Genomic DNA, 27,870 nt, shown 5'->3' on the forward strand with positions numbered 1-27,870 from the left:
GGCTTCGGAGGAGTTCTGTGGGGGCATTTGCCAGGGCAGGGCAGCTTTGTTGGAACATCGAAGAGGATGGTGCCCAGACGGCTTTTGAGCCTTGTGGAGACCACAGCGAGGACACCTCTCAAGAAGGGGCTTGGCTGCTGGCTGACAGCCTCTCCTGCTGAGGTCACACCGATCAGCCGGCATCAGATGGCCATGGTAATCCCGCGTGGGTGCGGTTGGGTCAATCCAAAGGACCCCCACAGGGATGCAGCCTCTTTCTCTTCCACCACACCGCATGCCACGGTGCTCATGATGCAAAGTGTCTGCGGTTGACCCACCATCTGAAGGTGGCTTCCCGGATCTGGGTACCCTGGGCGACGAGCAGCAGACAAGCTAGAATTTTCAGTGTTTTGCAACATAATTTAGCAATTTCTCTCCCCCCACCACTGTGTGTGTGTGTGTGTGTGTGTGTGTGTGTGTGTGTGTGTGTGTGTGTGCACACCCTTGTTTTGGGATAGAGCTCCTGGAATACCTGCAAACTTAATGTCAGCCACCAACTCCGTGGGTACATGATAATTTCACATTTTTTCTCTTTCTTCAGTTTCCCCCACTGCCATCCGGTGCCATCCGGTGCCATCTGGTGCCATCCGGTGCCATCCGGTGCCATCCTGTGCAGCTGTCCTTTTCTGCCCTGTCTCAGCCATATTGAGTCTCTGCCTCCTGCATCTCTTACTCTTCTTCCCCTTTTCTCTTCCATTTCTCCGTTTTCTCTTTTCTCTCTCTCTGTCATCTTCATCCTCTTCTGCTTTGCTGTTTCACCTTTGTCTTCCCGTGGCCCCTTCTCTCCTGAACCCAGCACGTTCCATAAGCCACTTCTAACACCCAAAGATGGTAGCAGAAGGACTCAGAGTCAATAAGACTTGAGTCTTTGGGCTGGAGAGATGGCTCAGTGGTTCAGAGCATTGACTGCTCTCCCAGAGGACCTGGGTTCAATTCCCAGCACCCACATGGCAGCTCACAACTGTCTGTGGCTCCAGTTCCAGGGAATCCGACACCCTCACACAGACATACATGCAGGAAGACACCAATGCACTTAAAAAAAGAACCTGAGCCCCCACCTTATTAAGGACAGTGTGACGCCTGCCTCACTCTTCATTAGTCATCATTGCTAGGCCCCAGTAAATAATGTAAATGGTACCGAGACTTTTCAGAGTCAGCCGGCGATGGCTCATTTGGTTGATCACATGAATCTAGAGGAGCCAGCCTCACGTCATATTTATTTAGTTGCAGAATTTAAAAAAAAAAAATCTTAATTTTTGTTAGTAAGACTATAAAACATATCATGGAAAAAAAGTTTACGTGTGGCTAGGACTCAATTTATAAAGCTCTAACAATGGACAATTTTATCTTGGCACCTAGCTGTTACTTGTACTGTTTCTGAGGGAAAACGTATATCAGGCAGTGACAGCTGCCTTGGAAGTTGGTGACAGCGGAACCGACTGGAGAAAAGTCCTCAGAAAGATTAGAAGTCAGAGGAAATGATGTTTACGTCGTTTACAAGACAAACAACTGCATGGAGGGGAGGTCTCCATGCTGTAGTGAAAATCTTTGTTGTGGGCAGGCTCTAAAGGGCTGACTGTGACAAGCGGGCCAGGAGGGGACACCCCAGGCTCGCGGGTTCCACTTCCACAGTTACTATCTTTCCACTCTTGAGCCTGGTTTAACGCCCCCTATAGGAGTTCTGGGAGGGATAATCAAGCAGCGGCAGCGCTCGGTGTTTGAGTCTGTGGGTAGATGTAATGGACACGAACCAGACTATAAGCCTAAGTATCTCCAGGGTCCAAACATGCAATGGATACTGAGGTGACTTACCGATGGTTCTCTGAGACAGCCCTGGAAGAAACAGAAAAGAAGGAAATAAGAAGGGGGAATTAGTAGGTGACTCTGGGCTCTGGATACCAATGCTCTCATCTCCATCCTTTCTCTGGTGAGGACTGAACTGTGTATCTGAGGGAGGCTGCAGCAAGCTGACTCTCTTGCCATGAGTGTGTAAGTGTAAGTGCTAGAGCAAGCTCAGGCAGAGAAAAGCCCTTTGCCCGAGGGCTCCCCGAGATGTGGTTGGCAGAGGTTCCATTTAAACCCTTCTGGAGGACTAGAAAATCCCTGCCTGCTGGAACTGTTTTCTTCCGCTCCCACTGGCCTCCCTCATGCTGTTGTTAGAAGCCCCTTTGGGATGCTGGTACACCCCTGGAAACTTTCTACAAGGGTCCATCTTCTATTTCATGCTTGTCAGTGAAATGTGTATTCACACCTCACAGATGACTCACTGAAATGCCATTGGGGGGGGGGAACCAAAAAGGCCAGGAAAGTGACACTTCCGGACCTTTGGAACTCCACCATAGAAAGCAGGAAAAGAACCGTTAGCTACTGCAGAAAAAGAGTAATCACCACCGAGGATAATCGGACAATAAACTTACTGATAGGTCCTGTAGCTCCAGCTGGAGAGAGGGGAGGAAGATAGAGACCATTAATTGGCGTGAAGGAAATACCTGCGTACCCGCCTCTCAGCTTTCATTCTAGCAGAACTATCACGGATGGAGCCTATGGGACCTGCAAGAGTGGAGGCTTCTTTTTGTTTTGTGGTGGTTCAGCCTTAGGCAACCGAGAAAGACTCATTCCATGTAGGTTTGTCTTCTTCCATTTCCCCAGAGACTTATGGTTTGAGAAGTATACCCTCCCATTCTTTAGGGTGATTACACTGCCCCCTGGAGGCCCTTATTTTGTTTTTTATTAAGTTAGCACGTGGGATTTGAGGTCATTGCAATTCACGCACGGCCCCTTTGGAAACTGTAATGAGATGCCCAGGAAACACAGCACCAAGGAATGGGGCAGGTCCACCCCACCCCTGCAGGTCCACCCCACCCCTGTAGGTCCACCCCCACCCCTGCAGGTCCACCCCCACCCCTGCAGGTCCACCCCCACCCCTGCAGGTCCACCCCACCCCTGCAGGTCCACCCCCACCCCTGCAGGTCCACCCCATCCCTGCAGGTCCACCCCACCCCTGCAGGTCTGCTATCGAAAGGGCGGCAGATACTCACGGATCGGCGCGGAGAATTGCACTGCAATGTGAACAAGGGAATGTCAATGTGGCTGACAGTTGCAGAGTGTGCATGCCACCAATATTTCCCCAAGAAATCATGGAACAGCTCAACCATAGGGACAATGGCTAACACAAAGATGGCAAGCAATTTAGCAGAGAATCTCAAAAGTTCCTATCAGAGCAAGGTATTCAGGACCCATCTTAAATAAAAACATTAAAAAAAAACCCAACAAAAGAAAAATGTAAGAATGGTTTAACTTTCCCTTTTCTTAAACTCAGTGATTTTTCAGGGCACTTTGTTTCAGGTCTTGGACATCGGGAGGTGGCATGAACTTTGAAAGCAATCAGGAAAATGCGTGGGAAATTCTTCCGGCATGGGAGTTGAGACAGGTGGGGTACTGAGAGGGGAGGGTCCCATAGAAGGACAAAGAGATAAAAAGGAACTCACTGATAGGTCCGATGGTTCCAGCTAAAATATTGGAAAAAACAAAAAGAAGTCAGTTAGTTCTTTAGCGGAGGAAAACGGTTTACATAAAAATCTTTCTGGGAAAGAATTGGAAAGAGACACTAACAGTGAAGTTCCACTTCACTGGGCAGCACTAGCCGAGGTCAGCACCCTCCCCTGGGCAGCGTGCTGTTGACGTGGCCATGCCTTCCTTTCCGCTGCCCAGCTGGGACTGGTCAGCTGGAGTCAATGGCCTCGTCTTCTCAAGGAGACCATGGAGTTCCTACCTTTGCGATGAGTTAGGGCCTTGTTCACCAGACCAGGCTTGTCACAGAGGAATATGACAGATTGAAGACATTCTAGGTAGGGATTGTGGGTAAAGGGATTAGGACCCTAGACTCCTGTCCTCTGCAAAATAACCTCCTTATGCAGGGTGTGACTCATGAGCCCTGACTCTGACATTCTTTTTTTCTCTTTCCTTCGGGATTAACCTATTCAAGGTCTGATCCGCCTCAGAAATCGTGGGCAGATGTGTTAACACACTGAGTCCTAGGGAGGTTCACCTTTCTTGTCAGTAGTCCCTTTACAGCTGCTACTGTGCGGAAACTCCACAGGGATGGAAAGCTGACTCAATTTGGGCCAACCACATGCGGGTTTTATTTCCTTCCTAAGTCACTCACATCTTTCGCCCTGCATCCGCTGGCTCCTGACAGATGTGCTGTTAGAGTACCATCCACAATAGTCTGTAGGCTCCTCTTCTAGACTTGTGCTCATAGGCACACTCCACTCATTCTAGAAACATCACTGTTGGTGTGGGGACCCTCCGTCTGCAGGTGGGACTCACTGAATGCCACCGAAGCCTTCTCCCGTGTTACTGAGGAGGAGACCACGTTAGCCTTCTCCCGTGAGTGCCACGAGATTTTTCAAATGGAGGGACATTCCTACTTTTCACTCAGCTGTGCCTGTTCCTGAGCAGGTTTAGGTTCTGTAATCCCATCTCCAAGGGGTGTCCAGTGTCTCAAGGACAGAGGAGGAGGAAAGGAAAGGAGAGACAGTGTTTGCAGGAAGAAGTAGAGATTCCACGACTCTGAACGTTGTAATTATTCTGCGAAGCAAGGTGCAGCGAATGAGGATCAAAGCGCAGAGAGGAACTTACTGATGTGTCCTGCGTTGCCTGCTAAAAAAACCCAAAAAACATAAAATTAAACTTGGAAGGAGCATAACTTACGGACATTTGTTTTGGGGGGTTTCAGGTCAAGCATTCGCTAAGGCCAGATTCACATAGGAGGATGCCAGGAAGCCAGCCTGCATTTCCTTTTGCTGTCTAGGAGACAGAGGCCACCCTCTCACTAAAGCCAGTTGCCCTCGTCAGGGCCTCCCCTCCTGCTTTTCACCACGTCTTCCTGCAAATTTTTGATGAAGTGCTTCCTCTGGCCCCTCAATTTTTCTTGCACTTTTAAGTGAATGAACTCGGATTTTGTTAGCAGAATGTTCACTGTGTTGCGCAGAGCAGCGGGACCGTCACTCAGAGGGTCTTGAAGGAGGAGCAGACAGGAAGAGGCCAGCAGCAGGGCTTCCTGCGTCTGTGTCTGCTCCCACCCTTTGCAAGCTCCCCCAGAGCAGGCGTTGCACAGAAGACCCAAGAATGGGATTACAGATCAGAGAAATTTACCCAGATTATCTCGGGACTTGCTGCCTTTTGCTTTGTCTGTAAACAGAAATTGAGATCATTACTGAAAGCCACAAGTGATAAAAATGCAGAAATCAACTGCATTTTAGGTGCTTACCCCCAATTAATACATTTATGGCACAACCCCTGTACTTAGAGAACATCTCTGACAAAGGGATGGAAAGACCATCGGGGCAGGATGACCAACACAACTTCAAGAGACAGTCTCCTCAAGAGAGGGCGTGGTCGGGGAGGGGCGGGTCTGGGAAGAAGCAGGTGGTGGTGACTATGGTCAAGATACACGGTATGAAATTCTTTAAAAGTTCACAAAAACATTGCAGAAAGGACAGAATGGTCTTACAATTTGGACCACAGAAGGCAGGTGACTGTTCCCTTCAGATGTGTGGTGCAGAGTCTTGAGGTCACAGACCCGAGTGTCAGCTTTGTGACTTTCAGTGCTCTGGTGCTGGGCACATCAATCTGCTGTGCCTGGCTTCCTCATGTTTAGAGTGGAAACTGTGCTCCTCATGTCTTAGTACTGCTTTGAGACCCCAGTGGGGGAAAATCCAGAATAAAAACAAATGGGAAAAGAGGAAATTCTGCTGGGAACACGGTGTGGAGGCACAGAGGGACAGAGAAGACTCGAGTCTGTGGGCCGTCAGTGTGGACGCAGGGAAGCGCCAGGCTCAAGTGCCCTGGCAAACCCTAAAGAAAGTGTACTTGGGATCCAGGGCAGTTTCTGTGGAGATTCCTCCAAATGGGAACGGAATCTGTTCTGCAGTTTGTGCTAAGCGTTCATCCTAGGTAGATAGCCTGCTGGCCACTCTGCTGCTTGATGATCAGTGCCCTTGGGTGTCTTCAGGGGCACATGTACAGGCACACACATGGGCACGCATGTGTGCACATGCACAAGTACCCACATGCACACACACAAGAAGGCACACTTGAAGTTTCTGTGCACACACACAGTCTCAGGACTGCGGCTCTGCCAGGATGAGCCATCATAGGGGTGTTGCCGACTCGAAAAGTCCATCTATCTAAAAATATTTGAGCTTAATAATTAAAATTAATATGGTGACCAAACAAAATACCCTTGCAGATGGACTGGCTTGGCAGTGGCTCATTCAGGAGTTCCTGTGAGGCTGGATGGAAGGCAGGAAGCCCATGGCCTTCCACAGCAGTGTGGTGGGGCTAGCCCCAGAGGCCTGTGGCCTGGGGAGGGAGGGCCAATGAGGCCTTTTCACTGGTTTAAGAATAGGTGTCAATTGGTTTGATTGAGTTTGACACCTGAGATAATAAACTCATCTGGCTACAGGGCACTGAGGCTGTGGTGCATTGGGGATGAGGTTAGGGGTAGGAGGGTTTTTCAAATAACGTGATGTACATTTGGGCAAGATGGAATGATTTTACCACTAGGAAAATGGATTTAATATGAATCCAGATGAGTAATTTTCAGAGTGGAAAATTATCTGAAGCATGTATAGGTCTGGGGAAAAAACCCAAACTCTCTAATTGGGATTATTTATTTTTTAAATTTATCCCTGATTTCCTTACTTAAAAAATTTCTTCCTTCTCTTCATCTTTCCTTTATTTAGAAAACGTGTTTGTTTTGCTGAAATCTGACCCGGGAGACTTTTTTAGACTTTACCACCTCAGTCTTCCTCACTTTTGAGAAACTTAAAACTGGTTGTTGTGGGCTGGAGAGATGGCTCAGAGGTTAATAGCACTGACTGTTCTTCCAGAGGTCCTGAGTTCAATTCCCAGCAACCACATGGTGGCTCACAGCCATTGGTAAGGAGATCTGGCACCTTTTTCTGTATATATAATAAATAAATAAATTTAAAAAACCCTGGTTGTTGTAATTACTTAAGTAATTGATTTGCATTGTTGGGACAGACTGAGTCACCTGCCTGTGCTCGCACAACTACTGATGTGTCTGATGTGAGCAGGATGCCGGCAGGAGGGGGAGGCAGCGCTAGGCAGCCTGGCAACAGCCCCTATCCCAAGAAGACTTCAGTCAACAAGCAGACACGATTTAAACGTGTTTGTGAGCAGGTCCTGTCTCATGACCCTCAGTTTACGTAGGACATGAGCAATAGCTTTTCCCTAAGCTCCACAGCCCACAGCCAGCAAGAAGAGTGTGGGCTGCCCGAGGGGGGGGGCGGGGGGGGGGGCGCTGTGGTTAGGCGGGGTGGCAGTCGGAGGGAGGAAGACTCATCTGTGTCACAGTGTCACAGCTTAAGGAGGGGGTCTGAAGGGAGGAGAGTGTAAAGACACAGAAGAGAATGGGCTGATGGAGCTGAGGAATGTGTGGTCAAGGTGGGCTCAATGCAGCTAACATGGTCAGTGAAGGCAAGCTACAGAATCACCGGCTCCAAGTCCAGTCACCCTGCGTTATCAGAACACAGAGAAGAAGGGGAGCAGTCCTCTGTCTATGTGGGAGTCTGATGACATTAGATACTGAAAATGTAAGAAAAACTTACTTCCTGGTCCTTGGCATAAAGCTGAAGAACAGTAAAAAACAAGAATCAAGTTAGTGTAGAGACCATGGTTCGCACACTGTACCCAGTTATGTCCCGAGACCATTTTCAGGAGCTGCACCCGGGATGCGTGAGGCCCTGCACTGCCCGGGAGGCACAGCACCGTCCCTCTCTGCTTGGTCACTGTGCGGGCTTCAGACTTTTCAAATCAGAACTAAGTTCTCAAGCACACAGATCTGAGGTTCCTTCCCTAGTGTACCACAGTCAGGTGGTGGTCTGTGGCCATGCCCTAGGGAAGACCTCATACCTCCTCAGATCCACACTCTGGAGCCTCAGGGATGCACACACCCTTTAGCTGAGTACTTTGGCCAATTGCACTTTGCTTTGTGGTTAACAGTGACAGGGGCCATATCCTCATGGAATGTACCTGCTGCCCGAGGGTGCTCTTTGTCGTAAGCCTGTTGGCCAGTGTGGGTCTAACCCTACTCTGATGCCCCTGAAGCCCCCTGCTCTCTGAAACTTGTGCTCTTAAAACACATGGTGCCTGAATTCATACTGGGGACGTCCCCTGCACTGCTACAGTGTCTCATCACCAACTTCTTTTGACAGACAGGCAGCCCTGTGTCATTCGATGATCAGAAAACAGGGGAAATTATCAGAATCTTCCCAGGGGCCTGCCCTGAGAAACCCAGTGTCCTGGGGAAGACGCTAGGGCTGGCATGGGGTTATCTGAGGTCTGCGTACACTGTGCTCTTCTGTCCATCCCCCTTCTTACTTTAAGACAAAATTCTATCTACATGGCTTTAGCTCTGAACTCACACTCTGTCCCTTCTTTTCCTGTCCTCTCACAGCACTAATAACTAAGCTCTTACACTCTCAAACTCATCCTAATCCTCCACTCCTCTGTCCTCCATCTTTCCTTTTTCTTCTCCTGATCTGACCTAATCCCTACTCTCTACAAAAGCTCTACCTGACTCTGCCGGGACCAGGAATTCTGCTCCAGTCTTTACTGCACTTGGTTATGTAAAAAATCCTTTTGTCCTGAGTCAATAGGTCTGCAATGCCACTAGTCCTGAAGGAAAGGGATGGCTTGAGCTTCATTTGCACAAGAAACAAAGCTATGCATCTACAGTCTGCCTGTCTCCTAGGCTCTGTAGGAGGTGTTACCTAGTTCAGATCAGCAGTAGATCTGAGAAGCTTATACTGTTTGCTGTTAAGGCCTAGTAGTATATGAGTGCACAAGAAATTCATAGCAAAAGACAGTGGATATATTAAAAACTGTATAACACCAAACATTCCCTGATATGTGGCTTCCATCTAGAAAAATTCCTTGACTTTTTTAGGTATAGCCTTATTATATAAAGCCAAATCTATAATATATCCTTGTGGCTTGCAGCAAGAAATGAGCACTGGGATTTTAGAGCATTGTATATTGCAATTAGTAATATATATTCAAAAGTTGCAGAGACTCTATTTTATTTTATTTTTATTTTTTTGTTTCTTAAGACAGGGGTTCTCTGTGTAGCTTTGTGCCTTTCCTGGAACTCACTTTGTAGACCAGGCTGGCATCGAACTCACAGAGATCCGCCTGCCTCTTCCTCCCAAGTGCTGGGATTAAAGGTGTGTGCCACCACCTCCCGGCTTTCTGAGACTATTTATTTATTTATTTATTTATTTATTTATTTATTTATTTATTTATATTTATTTATTTATTATTTTATATCTATCTATCAATATTTTTTTTAATTAAGAAATTTTCTACTCACCCTACATACCACCCACAGATCCCACCTCCTCCCTCCTCCCACCCCCCAGCTCTCCCTTCTAAGCCACCCCTGATCCCTACAACCTCCAAATCAAGCCTGGCACACTGAGCTGAGGCAGGTCCAAGGCCCTCCCCGCTGCACTAAGGCTGCCCAAGGTGCCACACCGCAGTCACCGGGCTTCCAAAAGCCTGCCCATGCACTAGGGATGGATCCCAATCCCCCTGCCTGGGTGTCCCCAAACAGTTCGAGCTAAACAGCTGTCTCCCATATCCAGAGGGTCTAGCCTAGTCTCATGGGGGCTCCACAGCCATTAGTCCACAGTTCATGGGTCTCCACCAGTGTGGCTGGTCATCTCCGCACCTCTTCCCATCATGTCCAAGACTCTATTTTAAATGTTAACTCTGGAGCATCTGACTATATATTAATTGTTGTGCTGTAGACATTGTATAATAAATGCATATACAAAAATACCATGCTGTATACTATAAATAAGTACACTTTGTACTCATGAATTAAGAAAAAAGACCCCCAAACCCACCATGCCTTTTGTAGCCCACTGGGTGTTGGCCGTTTAAAATTTCCACACCCACAGCTGTAGAGAAATGTCTTCCTTGATCCGGAATGCTCCCTAAACAAGTCCCTTCTTTAGAAGCCCCTGTGGTCTGTGGAGAACGCGAGCCGTGACTTCCCCACATGCAGTGCGTGGCCATCTCAGCTGTTTCACACCCGACAGAGGTCTTTCAGAGCGCGTTGTCCTTCCCTAGCTGAACCTTCCCAGGCGCAGACCACAGTGTTCAGGACTGCTGTCCGCTGCTTTGGTCTCAGAGGCTTTCTGTGGTCCAGCCAACCCCGCTCTCCTTCGGCAGCAGCTGCTGGTCTTGCAGTCAGTTGCCTTGCCACTCTCCTCTTTGCTGGGGAGGGCTGTTCTTCCCACGGTCCTCTCCTTGCCGCCCGTTTCGCCAGGCTGGTGTCAGTTCAGGTCTCCTTTCAAAGCGCTGACGTCTTCTTGTTGCTCCACACCTCCATCTTCAGCTCCTCCTCTGTACCGCCCTAATCGACTCTCTCCGAAGTTCTGGTCTCCAGTCTGAACAAGTCAAAGTGTATTTGTGTGCAGGTTTATTTTTTGTCTTACTTGGTTAGGACCTGCATTCTTTACACAGGGGCTGAGGCTGGCTTGCTCGCACATCAGACACATTAGTACATCACGTGACTTTCAAACATTACATGTTCCATGTCCAGTGTTCTGTAATTTTCTCCTACTTTTTCTTTTCCTACCAGCTTGGAAAATTCACCTCCTTTTCAAGTTAGCAAGAATATTTATGGTTATTATGGTCAGAGCTGTAAAATGACATGTCCATAAGGGAAAGGGAATGAGCTAATTAATCATTTACATATGCAAACCCCAGGAGGCTCATGAGAGTAGACACAGGCTGGCACCTGCTGTTTGATACATCCTCCTGTTTGCTTCTTCTGTCCGTGTTTCTAACTCTCTAGACTTCAGCTAATTCATCATTACGATAGAATTTTACATAATCTAGAAATCAGCACTGGACTCACTTTGCAGTGCCCAGTTCGGAGTAGGAAGTAAATCCACAAGACACTGAGTTCCTACAGTGTAAGGGGTGGGTCCAGCGTCCTGAAAAACCCAGCCTGTGCCACATTAGCCGCAGCAGTGACAACTCACGGTGCCGTTAACACTTCCCCGTGCAAGGGCTTCAGGGGCCAGCTTGTCCACGGAGAGGTGGAAGGACACACTGAAGTTCAGAGTTTATTATTTCAAATATTTAAATAAGAAAAGATCTAGGTTGTTCCTATAAGAAATTATCCTTCAAAGAATGATTTAATAAATAAATCGACTAGATCCATTAACTGCCTTAGAGTCAGATGAGCAGCAGTTTGAATATTATTTTTTGCTTTAAAAAATAAATTATCCTTTACATGACTGACTTACATAAAAATGAAGCAAAGCTAAATAAATCTATCTTCATTATTGTGGTAATTTGAAAGTAAATAGCCCCCATATGTTGTGGAATGTTCTGTATGTTAAATGTGTTGCTCTGATTGGTTAATAAATAAAACATTGATTGGCCAGTAGCCACGCAGGAAGTATAGGTGGGACAAGGACAGGAGAATTCTGGGAAGTGGAAGGCTGAGGCAGAGAGACGCTGTGAGATGTAAGGTACTGGGAAGCCATGAGACACGTGGCAACTTATAGACTAATAGATATGGATTAATTTAAGATATAAGAACTAGTTAACAAGAAGCCTGCTGCGGCCATACAGTTTGCAAGCAATATAAGTCTGTGTTTACTTGGTTGGGTCTAAGTGGCTGCAGGACTGGCGGGTGAGAGAGATTTGTCCTGACTGTGGGCCAGGCAGGACTGGAGAAAACTCCAGCAACAAATGGTGCCCAACGGGTTGGCAAGAGTTTCCACCCAAAACCTGAGAAAAAAGATTCTAAAGCGGAGCTAAAAACAGCTTCCTAGTTGTCTCTCTCAAGTTAGCAACAGCCTGCATGTTTGAGCTACTCTATGGTGGGTTCGTGGTGTGTGTGCAGGCTTGACCTACCCCATGTTACACAGAGGTGTCTCCAAGCTGCGCACTATGCTGTGTGTTGGATATAGTTTTTGCTAGTTAAAAAAAAAAAAGAGGTTTCTGGGCTACACACTCCTTTGATAGAAGCATAGAACCACTGTTTCTAAGAGTTGATGGTTCCCAGAGCTGGCGGTAAATGTACCACCGCCATGTTGGGAAGCTGAGGTGAGTGGAGCCAGCAGCCAAAGCTGCTATTTGAGCCCTAGTAATGCAGTTTCAATAGGTTCACAATAAGGCAGATTCAGAAGGAGCAAGACTTTAAATGGTTTACAATGTGTGTAAAAATGTATGTAGGCTTGGAAGAGAGAGAAAAAGGAATGCATGCAGTTATATAAAGAAATACATAGTTTTAAAAAATCAAGTCTTTAAAGAGACAGTAAAATTAATATAAAAAATAAGACATGTAAAGATGGATATTACACAGAGAATCTGTGTTGTCTTTGGGATTCTTAACTGCAGAAAGACATTTGATTGTAAAAGCTGTTGAGTTAAGCCAATATGTATATTTTAAAGGTACCTTGACTTCAAAATTTGGATGTAAGGATATGCTTCTTTGGAAAGGAGGCTCTGCTTTTGTTTCCACAGAAAGCCAGAGGCTATGTATTTGTTCCAGATTAAGATACATTAGGTTTGAGCAGCCAAGACCCCCTGAAAGGTCTCCGATGACACCATGGCCCAGATGATCCAACATCTAGAACTGTTTCAAGGCAATTGGCTCAGACAATACACCCTCACGGACTACTCCATAATCCTAAAATTTTCTTTATGTCCCCATAAGATACAGCACCCCCCTCCAGCAGGAAGTAGTAAGAGAAGCTACGCCCAAATTCCCATATATACCAAGCTGGCTTTGGAGATGGAATTGGCTCATTCCTTCTCTAAACCCAAACATAATGCAAAAAAAAAGAAAAAAAAAAAAAGAAAAAAAAAAAAAGGTTAAGAGATTCTTGTGTCTCATGTCAGAAGAGCCCCCCTGGTGTGGGACAGAGGAAAACCAACATTTTTATTTAAAACAGGTTGATTATAAATGCAATCTCTTTCTAAAAAAAAGAGTATATGATGTAGATATGATAGAATCAAAGGGTAGATTATTGAACCTGCTTTTAAAGAGCAACTTGCTTAAAAATGTTTTAAATTGCTATGGATTTTAGTTTATTGATACAAATTTAAAGTTAATTTTGTTATACTGTATATGGATTTTTACTCTTGTTTAAGATACTATGTTTATACAACTCATTTAAATTTGTAATGGATGAATTAGTCTTCTATGATAGTTAAACTTATAGTCATGTTAAGTTTTCTAGGCATACATAGATATATTTCAGATACATAGGTAATCTTCAAATACTTCAAAGATCTACAGAATAGATCTTTGGCATTTAAAATGTTTTTAAATTTAGACTTTCTGGACAGTGAGACATGTCTGCTCCTGGCAGCACCGATTTACTTCAGAGAGGAGGATGGGCATCAAAGACACTCCATATGGAGTTTATCTTTACCTTGGCAAAAATAGCCATTTGGGCAAGAAACTGTTCTTGCCTGGACTGCTTGATTGACTGAACATGCAGGACCCATAGGAAGGTGACCCACTGAACTTTGCTTGGCAAAATGGTCCTTCAGGTTCCTGCTTCTCAGAGGAAACTGCCAGACATTCTACAGGACACTGAGAGAAGTGGCTGAGAGACTCTAGGCCTGTGGGCTAAAGACGGACGCCCCATTTTTACAGAGGAACTATGGATGACTGTCCAGGCTGCCAGCTGTCTCTGTCTACTCTCCCAAGACTCCAGAAAGTTGATTGTGTCCTTCTCCTGTTTCTCAGGTAATTATCCTTCTAAGGTCTTTGATGTAGTTGAAGACTAGATAGTTACAATTTTCCTTAGTTAGATATGAAACTTTAGACTCACAAATATAGGAGAGATAGAATATTTTCTTCTTTTCTTTTCTTTCTTTTTTCTTTTTTTTCGAGACAGGGTTTCTCTGTGTAGCTTTGCGCCTTTCCTGGGACTCACTTGGTAGCCCAGGCTGGCCTCGAACTCACAGAGATCCGCCTGCCTCTGCCTCCCGAGTGCTGGGATTAAAGGCGTGCGCCACCACCGCCCGGCAGAATATTTTCTTTAATTTTGCCAAAACAAATCGACTAGATATTGTAATTGTAATTGTTGCTTGATAACTGTTTTGTTATATGTAATTTTACTATGTGAAAGTTAAAACTTTCCTTTTTGATAAAAAGAAAAGGGGAAGTGTTGTGGGATGTTCTGTATTTTAAATGTGTTGCTCTGATTGGTTAATAAAACATTGATTGGCCAGTAGCCACGCAGGAAGTATAGGCGGGACAAGGACAGGAGAATTCTGGGAAGTAGAAGGCTGAGGCAGAGAGACGCTGTGAGATGTAAGGTACCGGGAAGCCATGAGACACGTGGCAACTTATAGACTAATAGATATGGGTTAATTTAAGATATAAGAACTAGATAACAAGAAGCCTGCTGTGGCCATAAAGTTTGTAAGCAATGTAAATCTCTGTGTGTTTACTTGGTTGGGTCTAAGCTGCTGCAGGACTGGCCAGTAAGAGAGATTTGTCCTGACTGTGAGCGAGGCAGGACTGGAGAAAACTCCAGCAACACTCATAACCTCATAGGGAGCAGCACTATTAGGAGGTGTGGCCTTGTTGGAGGAAGTGTGTCACTGTGGGGGTGGGCTTTGAGATATTCTATGCTCAGGATGCCACCCAGTGTCTTAGTCAACTTCCTGCTGCCTGCACCATGCTCCTTGTCATGATGAAAATGAACTGAACCTCTGAAACTGTAAGGAAGCCACCTCAGTGAATGTTTTTCTTATAAGAGTTGCTGTGGTCATGGTATCTCTTCACAGCAATAGACACCCTGACTCAACAGTTATAAAAGTCAACAGAGGATCTGAGGGCAGCTTGGAAGGGTCAATTTGAATAGCCTTACTCATGGAATGATGTGTGGCCCATCAGTGGCAAGTACTATCATTTTCAGAGATAGATTGTCACAACTTATGGTTTTCAAGCCACATTTAAAAACTGAAGTGATATTTTAAAATGTAAGCACACTTTTGTAAATTCCGTGAAATCAACTTTTCCTTTTGAAAGTTCACTGTGGACAGAAATAAGTAGTCAAGTCCCAGAGTCCCGGGGTCACTGGAATAGCCCTGACTAGGAGTGAAAACCCATGGTTCAGAATGTGAGTTCAGCCCCTTTAGAGCTGTGTACCCACAAGCAAGTTCAATATTCCCTGTCAGCTTCTGTTTGCTCATCTGTACTATCTGTGAGCTAGCCTGTCTTTCCTCACAGCCAACTCCCTGCACCCTGCTCCCAATGCTCTTCCACTACAGCCCACTTCCTGCCTGTTTCTAAGTTTAAGAAAGATGGTATAGCTTTGTTCAAGCACACAAAAACTTTTGCTAACCAACACCTCTTTAAATTCTCTATACTTTAGTTAACCTGTGTGTCTATCACTTTCCAAAGAATCCATTAATCTTTAAACTGCTCCATGGTGGATAAGGAAGAACAGAAACCTAGCAGGGATTGAAAAACAGTTCCCAGCTGTGTGACCAAGCAAAGAGTGAGAATGTGGAAAAGTTGGAGTCCTAGTTGTTTGTTCTCCAGAAAATAAATGCAAGCAAAGGACTTATGGCATTAGGCTCAAAAAATGTGTGTCAGATTATCTCTGTGTGTGTTTTATTAAAACAAGGAACCTGGAGAGAATGCACTTGCAACTGCAACCAATGCAGTTGCAGCCAGAGGCTGGGGCATTAGTCGTCTGCTCCATTGCTGCCAGCAAGACTAGGGGACATGTTTGGGAAGTGGGTACTGTCACTCATACAGAGCTTTGCAGTCTCTCAAAACATGTGACATTTCTCTCTTGCTGCATGCCCTATTCTCATTGAATCCCCTCATCCCATTCTCCTTATTAATATGGTCCTTGTTCCACAGATTTGGGGATCTGTGTGATTTGTGGGAGCATGGTCCTTAGTAAGCCACAAGGAACTTCCATTTACTTTCTATTTGTTGGCTGAGTATTGGGGTGTCTGCAGATAGTGAACCAAGAAACGTGGGGAGTTTGTGGAAAGCTTCTGGGGCAGTTCAGGGAACTGTCCTTGTGATGTGCATAGGGCTAAGAGTTGTAAGGGTGAAGAAAAGGTAAGCAACTTACCAGGATTGGATATGGTTAGGGCTGAAAGGGGAAAAAAAAAACCAGTGAGTCCTTCACAAATCTGAGAGAACTCAGAGTCTGTGGATGTTGCCTTAGAGCAAGGCTGTTGGTAAAGAGGACAGGAAACACCCCCCCCCCCGCCCCGCTTCTCTGCCATCGGTGTGGGGCAGTGTGGTGAGAGGGTGTCTCTGCACCACCCTCCAGGCATGCTCCAGACTGTGCTGTGTTTCCTGAGGAACACTGGCAGGAGAGAGAGGGACTAGAATCCACAAGAGTAAAGATCAGACACCTTGAGAAAGAACAGAACTAACAGATATGGAGAACATAACCGTTTTATCCAAAGATCAGTGACACAGGTAAATGAGTGAATTCATCCAAAGAAAGAGCCAGTGAAGCAGAGGGGAATCATCCAGGGACTGCCTGTTGTTCACTGTGCTGGCTGCTCTGTGTCAACTTGACACAAGCTAGAGTGACCTGAAGGAATAGAACCGCAGTTGAGAAATGACTCCCTAAGGTCCAGGTGTAAGGCATTTAACTAGTGATTGATGGGAAGGGCCCACCCATTGTGGGTGGTGCCAACCCTGGGCTGGTCGTCCTTGGGTTCTATAAGAAATCAGGCTGAGAATGCCATGAGGAGCAAGCCTTGAGTAGCAATCCAGTGAGCAGCAGCCTCCATGGCCTCTGTCTCAGCTCCTGCCTCCAGGGTCCTACTCTGTGTGAGTTCCTGTCCTGACTTCCTGACACTATTAGGAGGTGTGGCTTTGTTGGATTGGGTAGTCCTGGTTGGGGGAAGTGTGTCATTGTGGGGGTGGATTTGAGGTTTTCTATGCAGAAGATACCCCTCAGTGTTTTAGTCAACTTCCTGTTGACTGAAAGACTCTCAGCAATTGTCTGCTTGCATGCACCGGGCTCTTTGCTGATGATGATAATGGACTGAACCTCTGAAATTGTAAGGAAGCCACCTCAATAAATGTTTTCTTATAAGAGTTGCCGTGGTCATGGTGTCTCTTCACAGCAATAGACACCCTGACTCAGTTATAAAAGTCAACATAGGACTAAGAACAGCTTGGAAGGGTCAATTTGAATAGCCTTACTCATGGAATGATGTGTGGCCCATCAGTGGCAAGTACTATCATTTTCAGAGATAGATTGCCACAACTTATGGTTTTCAAGCCACATTTAAAAACTGAAGTGATATTTTAAAATGTAAGCACGATTTTGTAAATTCTGTGAAATCAACTTTTCCTTTTGAAAGTTCACTGTGGACAGAAATAAGTAGTCATGTCCCAGAGTCCTGGGGTCACCAGACTAGCCCTGACTAGGAATGAAAACCCATGGTTCAGAATGTGAGTTCAGCCCCTTTAGAGCTGTGTACCCACAAGCCAGTTCAGAGCTCCCTGTCAGCTTCTGTTTGCTCATCTGTAGAATCTGTGAGCTAGCCTGTCTTTCCTCACAGCCAACTCCCTGCACCCTGCTCACAATGGTCTTCCACTACAGCCTATTTCCTCTAGTAGAAGACCATTGGGATTGATTGAGGGGATATGTTATCTTAACAAGTCCCAAGGAACTTCCATATACTTTGTTTTTTGGCAGAGTATTGGGGTGTCTGCTTATAGTGAACCAAGAAATGTGGGGAGTTTGTAGAAAGCTGGGGCAGTTCAGGAAGGAGGTCTTGTGATGTGCATGGGGCTGACTATTGTCAGGACGGCAGAAAAGCAAGCAACTTACCAGGAGTAGATTGGCATATTGCTGAAAGGGAAAAAGAAAACCAGAGTGAGTTCTTCACAGGTCTGAGAGAACTCAGAGTCTGTAGAAGTTGCCTTAGAGCAAGGCTGTAGGAAGAGGACAGGAAATACCACCCCCTTCTCTGCCATCTGTGTGGGGCAGTGTGGTGAGAGGGTGTCTCTGCACCACCCTCCAGGCATGCCCCAGACTGTGCTGTGTTTCCTGAGGAACACTGGCAGGAGAGAGAGGGACTAGAATCCACAAGAGTAAAGATCAGACACCTTGAGAAAGAACAGAACTAACAGATATGGAGAACATAACCGTTTTATCCAAAGATCAGTGACACAGGTAAATGAGTGAATTCATCCAAAGAGAGAGCTAGTGAAGCAGAGGGGAATCATCCAGGGACTGCCTGTTGTTCACTGTGCTGGCTGCTCTGTGTCAACTTGACACAAGCTAGAGTGACCTGAAGGAATAGAACCTCAGTTGAGAAATGATTCCCTATGAAGGGCCCATCCCATTGTGGGTGGTGCTAGCCCTGGGCTGGTGGTCCTTGGATTCTATAAGAAATCAGGCTGAGCATGCCACGAGGAGCAACACATGAGTAACAATCAAGTGAGCAGCACTCCTTCGTGGGCTCTGCCTCAGCTTCTGCCTCAAGGGTCCTGCTCTGCTTGAGTTCCTGTCCTGACTTCCTGACACTATTAGGAGGTGTGGCTTTGTTGGATTGGGTAGTCCTTGTTGGAAGAAGTGTGTCACTGTGGGGGTGGGCTTTGAGGTTTTCTATGCTCAGGATGCCACCCTGTGTCTTAGTCAACTTTCTGTTGCCTGTAAGGCTCTCAGCTACTGTCTGCCTGCCTGCACCATGCTCCTTGCCATGATGATAATGGACTGAACCTTTGAAACTGCAAGGGAGCCTCCTCCATGAATGTTTTTCTTATAAGAGTTGCCGTGGTCATGGTGTCTCTTCACAGCAATAGACACCCTGACTCACACAGTTATAAAAGTCAACAGAGGATCGATCCAAGGGCAACTTGGAAGGGTCAGCGTGAATAACTTTACTCATGGAATGATGTGTGGCCCACCAGTGGCAAGTACTATCATTTTCAGAGATAGATTGTCATAACTTATGGTTTTCAAGCCACATTTAAAAACTGAAGTGATATTTTAAAATGTAAGCACGATTTTGTAAATTGCTTGAAATCAATTCTTCCTTTTGAAAGCTCACTATGGACAGAAATAAGTAGTCATGTCCCAGAGTCCCGGAGTCACTGGAATAGCCCTGACTAGGAGTGAAAACCCATGGTTCAGAATGTGAGTTCAGCCCCTTTAGAGCTGTGTACCCACAAGCAAATTCAGAGCTCCCTGTCAGTATCTGTTTGCTCATCTGTACTATCTGTGAGCCAGCCTGTCTTTCCTCACAGCCAAGTCGCTGCACCCTGCTCACAATGGTCTTCCACTACAGCCTATTTCCTGCTTGGGAATCGGGGATATTTGAGGGGATATGTTATCTTAATGTCTCAAGGAACTTCCATATACTTTCTGTTCTTTGGCTGAGTATTGGGGTGTCTGCTTATAATGAACCAAGAAATGGGGGGAGTTTTTAGAAAGCTTCTGGGGCAGTTCAGGAAGAAGGTCTGGTGATGTCCATGGGGCTGACTATTGTCAGGAATGAAGGGAAAGCTAAGCAACTTACCAGGAGGAGGTCGGCATATTGCTGAAAGGGAAAAAGAAAACCAGAGTGAGTCCCTCACAGGTCTGAGAGAACTCAGAGTCTGTGGATGTTGCCTTAGAGCAAGGCTGTAGGAAAGAGGACAGGAAACACACACACAGACACAGACACAGACACACACACACACACACACACACACACACACACACACACATCCTTCTCTGCCATCGGTGTGAGGCAGTGTGGTGAGAGGGTGTCTCTGCACCACCCTCCAGGCATGCCCCAGACTGTGCTGTGTTTCCTGAGGAACACTGGCAGGAGAGAGAAGGACTAGAATCCACAAGAGTAAAGATCAGACACCTTGAGAAAGAACAGAACTAACAGATATGGAGAATATAACCATTTATCCAAAGATCAGTGACACAGGTAAATGAGTGAATTCATCCAAAGAAAGAGCCAGTGAAGCAGAGGGGAATCATCCAGGGACTGCCTGTTGTTCACTGTGCTGGCTGCTCTGTGTCAACTTGACACAAGCTAGAGTGACCTGAAGGAATAGAACCTCAATTGAGAAATGACTCCCTAAGGTCCAGCTGTAAGGCATTTAATTAGTGATTGATATGAAGGGCCCACCCATTGTGGGTGGTACCAACCCTGGGCTGGTGGTCCTTGGGTTCTATAAGAAATCAGGCTGAGCATGCCATGAGGAGCAAGCCTTGAGTAGCAATCCAGTGAGCAGCTGTCTCCATGGCCTGTGCCTCAGCTCCTGCCTCCAGGGTCCTGCTCTGTGTGAGTTCCTGTCCTGACTTCCTGACACTATTAGGAGGTGTGGCTTTGTTGGATTGGGTGGTCCTTGTTGGAGGAAGTGTGTCACTGTAGGGGTGGACTTTGAGGTTTTCTATGCTTAGATAACTGCCCAGTGTGTTAGTCAGCTTCCTGTTGACTGAAAGACTCTCAGCTACTGTCTGCCTGCATGCACCCTAGTCCTTGCCATGATGATAATGGACTGAACCTCTGATACTAAAAGCGGCCACCTCCATGAATGTTTTACCTATAAGAGTTGCTGTGGCCATGGTGCCTCTTCAAGGCAATAGAAACTAAATTTAATGTTAAGAAAATGTTATAGATTTGTTCCAGCACACAAAAACTTTTGCTAACCAACATCTCTTCAATTCTCTATTCTTTTGTTAACCTGTCTCTCTATGACTTTCTTAAGAACTCATTAATCTTTTAACTGCTCAGTAGTGTATAACAAAGGGCATGGTCCTAACAGGGAGAGAAAAACAGTTCCCAGCTGTGTGACCAGCAAAGAGAGAGAAGGGGACAGAGTCTGGGCACTAGTGGCGTGTTATCCAGAAAATAAAGCAATCAAATGGCTTATGGCACTAGGCTCAAAAAATGCATGCAAATGTGTGTGTGTGTGTGTGTGTGTGTTTATCAAAACAAGGAGCCTGGAGAGAATGCACTTCCAACCAATGCAGTTGCAGCCAGGGGCTGGGGCATTAGTCGTCTGCTCCATTGCTGCCACCAAGACTAGGGGACATGTTTGGGAAGTGGGCACTGTCACTCATACAGAGCGTTGCAGTCCCTCACACCATGTGACGTCATTTCTCTCTTCCTGAATGGCATATTCTCATTGAATCCCCTCATCACATTCTCGTTATTAATATGGTCCTTGTTCCACAGATTTGGGAATCTGTGTGATTTGTGGGAACATGGCCCTTAGTAAGCCACAAGGAACTTCCATTTTGCTTTCTATTTGTTGGCTGAGTATTGGGCTGTCTGCTTATAGTGAACCAAGAAATGTGGGATGATTGTGGAAACCTTCTGGGGCAGTTCAGGAATTGACCATGAGATATTAACGGCGCTGACTATTGTCAGGACTGTAGGAAAGCTAAGCAACTTACCAGGAGTAGATTGGCATATTGCTGAAAGCAAAAAAGAAAACCAGAATGAGTTATTCACAGGTCTGAGAGAACTCAGAGTCTGTGGATGCTACCTTAGAGAAAGGCTGTAGGAAAGATGACAGAAAGCACACCCCCCCCCTTCTCTGCCATTGGTGTGGAGCAATGTGGTGAGAGGGTGTCTCTGCACCACCCTCCAGGTATGCCCCAGACTGTGCTGTGTTTCCTGAAGAACACTGGCAGGAGAGAGAAGGACTAGAATCCACAAGAGTAAACATCAGACACCTTGAGAAAGAACAGAACTAACAGATATGGAGAATATAACCATTTTATCCAAAGATCAGTGACACAGGTTAATGAGTGAATTCATCCAAAGAAAGAGCCAGTGAAGCAGAGGGGAATCATCCAGGGACTGCCTGCTATTCACTGTTCTGGCTGCTCTGTGTCAACTTGACACAAGAGAGAGTGACCTGAAGGAATAGAACCTCAATTGAGAAATGACTTCCTAAGGTCCAGCTGTAAGGCATTTAATAGTGATTGATGGGAAGGGCCCACCCATTGTGGGTGGTACCAACCCTGGGCTGGTCGTCCTTGGATTCTATAAGAAATCAGGCTGAGAATGACATGAGGAGCAAGGCTTGAGTAGCAATTTAGTAGCAGCAGCCTCCATGGCCTTTGCATCAGCTCCAGTTTCCTGCTCACTGTGAGTTATTGTCCTTACGTTTTGACACTATTATGAAGCAAGTCACCTCAATTAATGTTATCCTTAAGAGTTTCCGTGGTCAAGTTGTCTCCTCACAGCAATAGAAACCGTCTTTCTAAGTGTAAGTAAGATGGTATAGCCTTGTTCGAGCACACAAAAACTTTCACCTACCAACACCTCTTTAATTCTCTATCCTTTAGTTAACCTGCGTGTCTATCACTTTCCTAAGAACTCATTAATTTTCAAACTTCTCAGTGGTGGATAAGGAAGGGCAGGAATCTAGCAGGAATAGAAAAACAGTTCCCAGCTGTGTGACCAAGCAAAGAGTGAGAAGGGGAAAGAGTTGGAGTCCTAGTTGTTTGTTCTTCTGAAAATACAAGCAAAGGGCTTATGGCATTAGGCTCAAAAAATGTGTGTCCAAGTCTGTGTGTGTGTGTGTTTTATCAATACCAGGCACCTGGAGAGAATCCACTTCCAACCAATGCAGTTGCAGCCAGGGGCTGGAGCATGAGACGTCTGCTCCATTGCTGCCGGCAAGACTAGGGGACATGTTTGGGAAGTGGGCACTGTCACTCATAAAGAGCGTTGCAGTCCCTCACAACATGTGACATCATTTCTCTCTTGCTGCATGCTCTATTCTCATTGAATCCCCTCATCCAGTTCTCCTTATTAATATGGTCCTTGTTCCACAGATTTGGGAATCTGTGTGATTTGTGGGAGCATGGCCCTTAGTAAGCCACAAGGAACTTCCATTTGCTTTCTATTTGTTGGCTGAGTATTGGGGTGTCTGCTTACAGTGAACCAAAAATGTGGAAAGTTTGTGAAAGTCTTCCAGAGCAGTTCAGGAAAATGTCCATATAATGTTAATTATGTTGACAGTTGTAAGGGTGAAGGAAATTTAAGCAACTTACCAGGAGCAGGTCGACATATTACTGAAAAAAAAAAAAAAGAAAACAAAAAACCAGAGTAGTTATTCACACGTTTGAGAGAACTCAGAGTCTGTAGAAGTTGCTTTAGAGCAAGGCTGTAGGAAGAGGACAGGAAACACACACCCCCTTCTCTGCCATCGGTGTGGGGCAGTGTGGTGAGAGGGTGTCTCTGCACCACCCTCCAGGTATGCCCCAGACTGTGCTGTGTTTCCTGAGGAGCACTGGAAGGAGAGAGAGGAACTAGAATCCACAAGAGTAAAGATCAGACACCTTGAGAAAGAACAGAACTAACAGATATGGAGAATATAACCATTTTATCCAAAGATCAGTGACACAGGTAAATGAGTGAATTCATCCAAAGAAAGAGCCAGTGAAGCAGAGGGGAATCATCCAGGGACTGCCTGTTGTTCACTGTGCTGGCTGCTCTGTGTCAACTTGACACAAGCTAGAGTGACCTGAAGGAATAGAACCTCAATTGAAAAATGACTTCCTAAGGTCCAACTGTAAGGCATTTAATAGTGATTGATGGGAAGGGCCCACCCATTGTGGGTGGTGCCAAACATGGATTGGTGGTCCTTGGGTTCTATAAGAAATCAAGCTGAGCATGCCATGAGGAGCATGCCATGAGGAGCATGCCATGAGGAGCATGCCAGTGAACAGCACTCCTTTGTGGCCTCTGCCTCAGCTCCTGCCTCTAGGTTCTTGCTCTGTGTGAGTTCCTGTCTTGACTTCCTGACACAATTAGGAGGTGTGGCTTTGTTGGACTGGGTAGTCCTTGTTGGAGGAAGTGTGTCACTGTGGGGGTGGGCTTTGAGATATTCTATGCTCAGGATGCCACCTAGTGTCTTCTTTAACTTCCTGTTGCCTGCAAGACTCTCAGCTACTGTCTGCCTGCATGCACCATGGTCTTCGCCATGATGATAATGGACTGAACCTCTGATACTATAAGAGAGCCACGTCCATGCATGTTTTCATTAGAAGAGTTACCATGGTCATGGTGCCTCTTCAGGGCAATAGAAACCCTATTTCTAATATTAAGAAAAATGTTATAGATTTGTTCCAGCACACAAAAACTTTTGCTAACCAACATCTCTTTAATTCTCTATACTTTTGTTAACCTGTCTGTCTATGACTTTCATAAGAACTCATTAATCTTGAACATGCTCAGTGGCAGATAAGGAAGGGTAGGGTCCTAGCAGGGATTAAAAAACAGTTCCCATTGTGTGACCCAGCAAAGAGAAATGAATGGGAGAATTTGGGCCCTAGTGGCGTGTTATCCTGAATACAATTGCAATCAAAGTACTTATAGCATTAGACTCCAAAAAATGTGTGTGTATGTCTCTGTGTCTGTTTCTGTGTGTGTGTGTGTGTGTGTGTGTGTGTGTGTGTGTGTGTGTGTGTGTGTGTATGTGTGTTTGTATGTGTGTGTGTAAGCACATGTGTGTTTATCAAAACAAGGAGCCTGGAGAGAATCCACTTCCAACCAATGCAGTTTAGGCAAGGGAGCTGGGGAATTAGTCGTCTGCTCCATTGCTGCCGGCAAGACTAGGGGACATGTTTAGGAATGGGCACTGTCACTCATACAGAGCTTTGAAGTTCCTCACAACATGTGACATCATTTCTCTCTTGCTGCATGCCCTATTCTCATTGAATCCCCTCATCCCGTTCTCCTTATTAATATGGTCCTTGTTCCACAGATTTGGGAAACTGTGTGATTTGTGGGAGCATGGCCCTTAGTAAGCCACAAGGAACTTCCATTTACTTTCTGTTTGTTGGATGAGTATTGGGGTGTCTGCTTACAGTGAACCAAGAAATGTGAGATTATTATGGAAAGTCTAGGGCAGTTCAGGGAAGTGGCCTTGTGATGTGCACGGGGCTGACAGTTGTCAGGTCTGTAGGAAAGCTAAGCAACTTACCAGGAGTGGATGCACATATTGCTGAAAGCAAAAAAGAAAACCAGAATGAGTTATTCACATGTTTGAGGGAACTCAAGAGTCTGTGGATGTTGCCTTAGAGCAAGGCTGTAGGATAGAGGACAGGAAACAAACACACCCTTCTCTGCCATCAGTGTGAGTCAGTGTGGTGAGAGGGTGTCTCTGCACCACCCTCCAGGCATGCCCCAGACTGTGCTGTGTTTCCTGAGGAACACTGGCAGGAGAGAGAAGGACTAGAATCCACAAGAGTAAACATCAGACACCTTGAGAAAGAACAGAACTAACAGATATGGAGAATATAACCATTTTATCCAAAGATCAGTGACACAGGTAAATGAGAGAATTCATCCAAAGGAAGAGCTAGTGAAGCAGAGGGGAATCATCCAGGGACTGCCTGTTGTTCACTGTGCTGGCTGCTCTGTGTCAACTTGACACAAGAGAGAGTGACCTGAAGGAATAGAACCTCAGTTGAGAAATGACTCCCTAAGGTCCAGCTGTAAGGCATTTAATTAGTGATTGATATGAAGGGCCCATCCCATTGTGGGTGGTGCCAAACATGGATTGTGGTCCTTGGATTCTATAAGAAATCAGGCTGAGCATGACATGAGGAGCAAGCCTTGAGTAGCAATCCAGTGAGCAGCAGCCTCCATGGCCTCTGCCTCAGTTCCTGCCTCCAGGTTCCTGCTCTGCTTGAGTTCCTGTCCTGACTTCCTGACACTATTAGGAGGTGTGGCTTTGTTGGATTGGGTCGTTCTTGTTGGAGGAAGTATATCACTGTGGGTATGGGCTTTGAGGTTTTCTATGCAGAAGATACCCCTCAGTGTGTTAGTCAACTTCCTGCTGCCTGCAAGACACTCAGCTACTGTCCACCTGCATGCACCGGGCTCTTTGCTATGATGATAATGGACTGAACTTTAGAAACTGTAAGGGAGCCACCTCAGTGAATGTGTTTCTTATAAGAGTTGCTGTGGTCATGGTCTGTCTTTACGGCCATAGACACCCTGACTCAGACAGTTATCAAAGTCAACAGAGGATCTGAGGGCAGCTTGGAAGGGTCAGTGTGAATAGCCTTACTCATGGAATGATGTGTTGCCCATCAGTGGCAAGTACTATCATTTTCAGAATTAGATTGTCACAACTTATGAGTTTGAAGCCACATTTAAATATTCAATGGTGGATAAGGAAGGGCAGGAACCTAGCAGGGATAGAAAAACAGTTCCCAGCTGTGTGACCAAGCAAAGAGTGAGAAGGGGAAAGATTTGGAGTCCTAGTTGTTTGTTCTCCAGAAAATAAGTGCAAGCAAAGGACTTATGGCATTAGGCTCAAAAAATGTGTGTCAGAGTCTCTGTGTGTGTGTGTGTTTTATTAAAACAAGGAACCTGGAAAGAATGCACTTCCAACCAATGCAGTTGCAGCCAGGGGCTGGGGCATTAGTCGTCTGCTCCATTGCTCCCAGCAGGAGCAGGGGACATGTTTGGGAAGTGGGCACTGTCACTCACACAGAGCTTTGCAGTCCCTCACAACATGTGACATCATTTCTCTCTTGCTGCATGCCCTATTCTCATTGAATTCCCTCATCCCGTTCTCCTTATTAATATGGTCCTTGTTCCACAGATTTGGGAAACTGTGTGATTTGTGGGAGCATGGCCCTTAGTAAGCCACAAGGAACTTCTATTTACTTTCTATTTGTTGGCTGAATATTGGAGTGTCTGCTTACAGTGAACCAAGAAATGTGGCAAGTTTGTGAAAATCTTCCAGAGCAGTTCAGGAAAGGGTCCATATAATGTTAATTGGGTTGACAGTTGTAAGGGTGAAGGAAAGCTAAGAAACTTACCAGGAGCAGGTCGACATATTACTGAAAAAAAAATTAAAAAAAAAACAAAAAAACAAAAAACCAGAGTAGTTATTCACACGTTTGAGATAACTCAGAGTCTGTGGATGTTGCCTTAGAGCAAGGCAGTAGGAAAGAGGACAGGAAACAACCCCCCCCCCTTCTCTGCCATCGGTGTGAGGCAGTGTGGTGAGAGGGTGTCTCTGCACCACCCTCCAGGCATGCCCCAGACTGTGCTGTGTTTCCTGAGGAACACTGGCAGGAGAGAGAGGGACTAGAATCCACAAGAGTAAAGATCAGACACCTTGAGAAAGAACAGAACTAACAGATATGGAGAACATAACCATTTTATCCAAAGATCAGTTATACAGGTAAATGAGTGAATTCAGCCAAAGAGAGAGCTAGTGAAGCAGAGGGGAATCATCCAGGGACTGCCTGTTGTTCACTGTGCTGGCTGCTCTGTGTCAACTTGACACAAGCTAGAGTGACCTGAAGGAATAGAACCTCAATTGAGAAATGATTCCCTAAGGTCCAGCTGTAAGGCATTTAATTAGTGATTGATGGGAAGGGCCCACCCATTGTGTGTGGTGCCAACTCTGGGCTGGTCGTCCTTGGGTTCTATAAGAAATCAGGCTGAGAATGCCATGAGGAGCAAGCCTTGCGTAGCAATCCAGTGAGCAGCTGTCTCCATGGCCTGTGCCTCAGCTCCTGCCTCCAGGGTCCTGCTCTGCTTGAGTTCCTGTCTTGACTTCCTGACACTATTAGGAGGTGTGGCTTTGTTGGATTGGGTAGTCCTTGTTGGAGGTAGTGTGTCACTGTGGGGGTGGACTTTGAGATATTCTATGCTCAGGATGCCACCCAGTGTCTTAGGCAACTTTATGTTCCTTGCAAGGCTCTCAGCTACTGTCTGCCTGCATGCACTATGCTTCTTGCCATTATGATAATGGACTGAACCTCCTTAGTATAA

At 45.9% G+C, this 27,870-nt stretch overlaps 1 protein-coding gene across 30 annotated transcripts in view; it reads right to left on the reverse strand.

Moving 5' to 3' along the window:
- Positions 1-27,870, reverse strand: part of Tsbp1 (testis expressed basic protein 1) — a 77,791-nt gene that overhangs the window by 21,826 nt on the left and 28,095 nt on the right. For 9 of the 30 annotated variants that reach the window (XM_076558294.1, XM_076558292.1, XM_076558289.1 and 6 more), the window contains 14 exons: positions 26,907-26,927; positions 25,055-25,075; positions 23,121-23,141; positions 21,510-21,530; positions 19,630-19,650; positions 17,937-17,957; positions 16,209-16,229; positions 7,677-7,697; positions 5,197-5,232; positions 4,681-4,701; positions 3,528-3,548; positions 3,078-3,098; positions 2,457-2,477; positions 1,852-1,872 (listed from right to left, as the gene is read on the reverse strand). In XM_076558294.1, coding sequence (XP_076414409.1) covers positions 1,852-1,872; positions 2,457-2,477; positions 3,078-3,098; positions 3,528-3,548; positions 4,681-4,701; positions 5,197-5,232; positions 7,677-7,697; positions 16,209-16,229; positions 17,937-17,957; positions 19,630-19,650; positions 21,510-21,530; positions 23,121-23,141; positions 25,055-25,075; positions 26,907-26,927 — 309 coding nt within the window. The remainder of the gene's footprint in view (positions 1-1,851; positions 1,873-2,456; positions 2,478-3,077; positions 3,099-3,527; positions 3,549-4,680; positions 4,702-5,196; positions 5,233-7,676; positions 7,698-16,208; positions 16,230-17,936; positions 17,958-19,629; positions 19,651-21,509; positions 21,531-23,120; positions 23,142-25,054; positions 25,076-26,906; positions 26,928-27,870) is intronic. The other 21 variants (XM_076558305.1, XM_076558303.1, XM_076558300.1 and 18 more) reach the window with 10 other exon arrangements.

Source organism: Peromyscus maniculatus, chromosome 21 (assembly GCF_049852395.1).
Source record: "Peromyscus maniculatus bairdii isolate BWxNUB_F1_BW_parent chromosome 21, HU_Pman_BW_mat_3.1, whole genome shotgun sequence".
In the NCBI taxonomy this organism is placed as follows: domain Eukaryota; kingdom Metazoa; phylum Chordata; class Mammalia; order Rodentia; family Cricetidae; genus Peromyscus; species Peromyscus maniculatus.